Source organism: Sinocyclocheilus anshuiensis, unplaced genomic scaffold (assembly GCF_001515605.1).
Source record: "Sinocyclocheilus anshuiensis isolate Anshui unplaced genomic scaffold, SAMN03320099.WGS_v1.1 scaffold964, whole genome shotgun sequence".
Taxonomy (NCBI): Eukaryota; Metazoa; Chordata; class Actinopteri; order Cypriniformes; family Cyprinidae; genus Sinocyclocheilus; species Sinocyclocheilus anshuiensis.
Genome location: NW_015552666.1, coordinates 1,134,103 through 1,138,931, shown reverse-complemented (window position 1 = coordinate 1,138,931; position 4,829 = coordinate 1,134,103). Strand labels below are relative to the sequence as shown.

The 4,829-nt window shown below is 37.0% G+C and overlaps 1 protein-coding gene across 1 annotated transcript in view; it reads right to left on the bottom strand.

Moving 5' to 3' along the window:
* LOC107667331 (GATA-binding factor 2-like) overlaps positions 1 to 4,327 on the bottom strand; it is a 5,303-nt gene extending 976 nt beyond the window's left edge. The window contains exons 1-3 of the mRNA XM_016458961.1: positions 4,069 to 4,327; positions 2,804 to 3,346; positions 1,730 to 1,872 (exon numbers count right to left, since the gene is read on the bottom strand). Coding sequence (XP_016314447.1) covers positions 1,730 to 1,872; positions 2,804 to 3,346; positions 4,069 to 4,327 — 945 coding nt within the window. The remainder of the gene's footprint in view (positions 1 to 1,729; positions 1,873 to 2,803; positions 3,347 to 4,068) is intronic.
* Positions 4,328 to 4,829: the final 502 nt, after the last annotated feature.

Here is a 4,829-nt window from a genome sequence, read left to right as displayed (position 1 = left end):
TATATATATATATAAAGGTTATTAATTATTTCATAAATGTATATTTTTCTCCTGTGCAAAATCTTATTACACATTATGAACATTAAAACATAATGAAAGACCCTATAGCAATAATATGAAGATTGCTGGTCCAAATCCTGTGTGGACTGTCAGAAAATGTAGACAAGCATACCACTCTGTCCTGTACTTTTGGACATATACTGGACTACAGAGATGCACAGAAAATGTTCTCTTATAATGTGACAACATTACATTAATGTTACTAACACAGCTGACAAACCAATACAATGGCATTTTAAGATATCTTTGTATTGGTCTGTCTTGACAGTATTCTTTTTTCAAGACTCTATGAGCCATTTTAACAAACTGCATGCAGCCTTGTGTTATACAGTAAGAGAAGTAAGAGTATAGCCTATTGCTTAAGTATTATAAAAAATATTATTTTTAATTAATTTACTTTACTTTAACTTGTCTCTCAAACTCACATGTCAAATAGAAGTACGCCCTCAAACACCATAAATTCACATAACTATACAGATATAGTAGATTCTCAACATGCCAAAAGAAAATACAGCAAGAAAACAAACGGAAAAGGAAGCATTTTGGGTCTCACAAAATTATCGGTACCAAGCAGACATCCTGCCAAGGAAACAAATGGACCGAGCGGTCTCTGCAGGTGCTCTTCAAATATACGACCTGTAGCTGATGCAGAAGCACTCGTCACACACTGTCTAAAGAATAAGACCCGAAGCTAGTCAGCCTAATTTATAGCTAATACACTCTAAATGGAGGGTCACACAAAATACACAGATGCAGTCACTTTCAAGTTGATTTATTACATTTCCCTCCAGTGACAGCAGTTCTGCAGCTGCCCTGTGCTTAACCATCACACTGCACTTTCATGAATATGAAATTGCGATCAGTGTCCACTTATTTATAAAATCCTGAAAATTTTCAGCTTATATTTAAAATTCTGAAATTATTCAGCATAAACATATATTTGGTGGAGAGGAATTAATAACATTACAATCATGGAATACATAAAATAAGGTAAAATGATAGGTGGATGCCTGGAAAGAAGTATCTGATTTCTGATCAACTTTACACTTGACATGTTAATGAATTCTAATTCATTACTTGCTATTTAAACCCTTCAATAGGGCCACGGAAACTCAGTGGTCCATTACACACACCCAGACACATGCCTTTCACTCTTTTTCTGTCCTTCTCACTCCATTGTCTGTACACATTCTCTGTCGGTGCATGTAATTCTATTATGTGCCTCAAGGATTGGCCTCTATTCTCATCGTAGGACACATCAGCAGCAACTGTGACGAGATCTGTCGTGTCGACAGATTAGACCAAGATGTAATGCAGCAGACATCATACATTACATAGGCACAATATAGAATGATATACTGTACTACATGTATATCATGTATACTACTATGTGAAATACTACAACATATAACAGTTTTTCCTTAAGTGTTAATACTGTGTAGAGCTCCACATACATCAACTGTTTAATTTTTCATTAACATTTAGACAATGACTGAAAAAAAAGATTTCCTCTCTCTCTCTCTCTCTATATATATATATATATATATATATATATACACGTTGTCATTGCCAAAATACAATGTAAATTGTTTTGTCAGACAGATTCTATAGCTCAAACTTTGAAATGTGTTTATGTAAGAGTGTGCATACGTACGTGTATGGCACTTACCAGTCGGCGCTTGGGTCTGATGAGTGGTCGGTTCTGGCCGTTCATTTTGTGATAGAGTCCACATGCATTACACAGATAATGACCTGTTCCATCTCTCCGCCACAGAGGAGTTGATGTAGCTCCACAGTTCACACATTCACGCCCTTCCGGCACACATTATGCACAGAGATGCACAAAATGAGGAGGAAATAAAAAATTTTAAATAAAAAAAAACGTATTCATGCTGACTATATTTATTATGCGCAGAGATAGACAGATAATCAGATAAATAGACATTTGTTTCACGGATATTCACACTTTCATACTTTTGGGATATCAGTCTTCCAACTGTGTCTACCAGTAAGTGCCGTCATTTGATGGGTATCTAATAAATAGCACCCAACAGGAAGCAACAATATTCAAAGGTAAAACAATTTATTACATTGACTTAAATTAAAAGTTATTTATAACTTGTTACATTACAATCATTCCTTGTCAAGTGTGTTAAATTAAACCATTAGACATGGCCCAAAACAGCCCTAAATAAATACAACATACATTATTATTATTTATGCCATTCTAAATAATAAAAATACTAATAATGCAAATTATGTTTTTTGACTAATTATTAAGTATTACTGTGTCAAAAAGCCAAAATAAAACTAATTAAAATTAAATCTGAATATATGTTATTAAATATAAAAATAATCTATCTATATCTATATAAAAGTAATCTGTGTCGTCAGATTACTTATTCAGATTATCTTTAGATAATAATATTGAATATTATATATTACAATAAGTGCATTTTCCTTTATTTCAGTCCAGATGCATAAACTGTGCCTACTGCAACAAAGTTGTGGCAACAGAGTCCATGTTACACGTATATTGCAATTCCAATGGGTATTTATCTGCTCCATAAAATAATTATATAGTAGAAAATGTTATTATTCGGTACATAGGCTAATGAAATTATAGCCTACTATTACATGAAAACTATGTTTGGTTCATTTACCGGATGTTTAAAGCTAGACAATTAACCTGTTGTAAGTTCCACTGTTAATATGAATTATGAATTATGAACTCTGAACTTACCTGAGAAAGCGCGGCTTTTGCTTTTGCATTTTGACGTCATGTTGCTCGCGCTGCTCCCAAGCAGACTTCTGGAATGAAACACACTGCCTGGGTACTCGTGCGCTCCAGATAGTGCGTACTCAGAATATGAAGGTACATGAGCTGTAGTTTGTGCCAGATTGCCACGGATTGGACTGGAGCACTCCATCTTCATCCCGTCGACAAAATGGAGATGGTACTTCCCAGCGTCCCTCACCACAGCACAAGCAGGGTCAGGGGACGCATCTTTGGGTGGAGTAGGGGGCAGGCAGTAGAGTTGAGGGCTGCAGTGTTGCGTCATTGACAGGCACGGCATCGAACCTGGGCCATGCGTACCGGTGCCCGTGTACAGGCTGTTAGAGCTTTCGGCGCCTGCTGAATGTAGAACCGCTTTGCCCAGGTGGCTGACGGTCCATGTGCCGTGGTGCTGGGTCGCCGGTAAAGTCGATTTGCTGTTGTCCAGTATAGAAAGACTTTGAGTGTGAATAAGGTGAGGTCGACACATTGAGCCACCCGTAAACCGTGCTGCCAAAAAGAAAAGGCCAGATTTTTCAGTGGAGAAGCGTACAGATTAATCAATTGGAATTATTATTAACATCTCAGAATGTTTAATAGGCCTACATTACTTATTTTTAATCTATCAGAATATTTTTCAGCATATTTTCCCTCAAAGTTAGATCTTATTTTAACTTCCGCGAAACGAAATGTTAACTTCGTTAAAACATTAAAACATAACTCTAATCTAATACAACCTATTAATATAATCCAATATAATATAAAAAATTTAAATGTAAATATATAAAAATAATATTCTTTGTAAATTTGTTTATTTTGTAATAGGCTATTTGTAAATACACTCAGCACAATTACAATGAGAAAGCAGTATGCGTAACCTCAAGCTCCAGCCCATTTGTTAAGAGTCGTCAAACTGAATTCGAACTTGTGTTCTTTGAAATTGATATCACATAATTACACAATAACATTATGTATAATAAGAGCAATAAAAATATTATATTGGCAGGAGAGAAGCATCTATAAAATCACCTCGCAGATGGATCTGATAATGGTGAAAAATTAAATCTGTTTGACACTAAAGGCTAGGCTACATTCAGTAATGTGACCCAATAAATATGACCGATAGTTTTAGTAAAAAAAGAAGTGTTACAGTAAAAAGCATTTCCTTCAATCTCAAAATTGTGCCAAAATATAACACTGACAAAAAAAAAAAGAGCTCCAGGCCTACTCACCATGCGTTTGACTGTAAGACATTCGTGCACGAGTATGAGAATTGGACCCGTGTGTGTGATAATAGGGGTTTCCTTGAGAGTCCAAATGACTGAGAAATACATCCACCTCGTCTGGTGGCAATAATGGGGTACCTGGCTCCATATATCCCGAACTATGATGTCCTAAACCAGCGTGCGGAGACACCGAATCTGAGGTACCCATTAAAGCTGAATGATGAGCATGCATCATCCACCGGGGGTCCGCAGGGAGCGCCATCATCTGTAGAAGTTTTCCCGTAAGACAGGAATGCAAATTTTCGTGTGCGGTTAAAAAAAAACAAAACCTTAACCTCATCCAGCGCGTGTTTTTCCCAAGTGTTGTTTTCTTGAATGTCTTAAATATAAGTCTAAATGATTGAGTACACCTATGACAGCGTACGCTTAAATGGCTATATAATAAAATCAGAGTTGGCGCGTCTGTCGTGGGACAGGAGCGTTTAAAGTCGCCGGCAGCGGTGCGACACTTCCCCACTTTCAAGGGGCTGCGCGCGAGCGGTGCCCTCAAACATAGAGATCTCGCGCGTGCAAATACCACAAAAATGCCACTACAGCTGATTACCTCAGCTATATGTGTTGGTGTACACTGAGGTAGATCCTCAGATAATGTTCGAAACCAAATCCTATGCGTTGGGAGAAAAGCAGAGGTTGAAAAAAAAATAGTCCAAGAAGAGTAACCGACCTTCTTATCTCCTCACTCCAGGACACGCACCTACGGTTCAAAA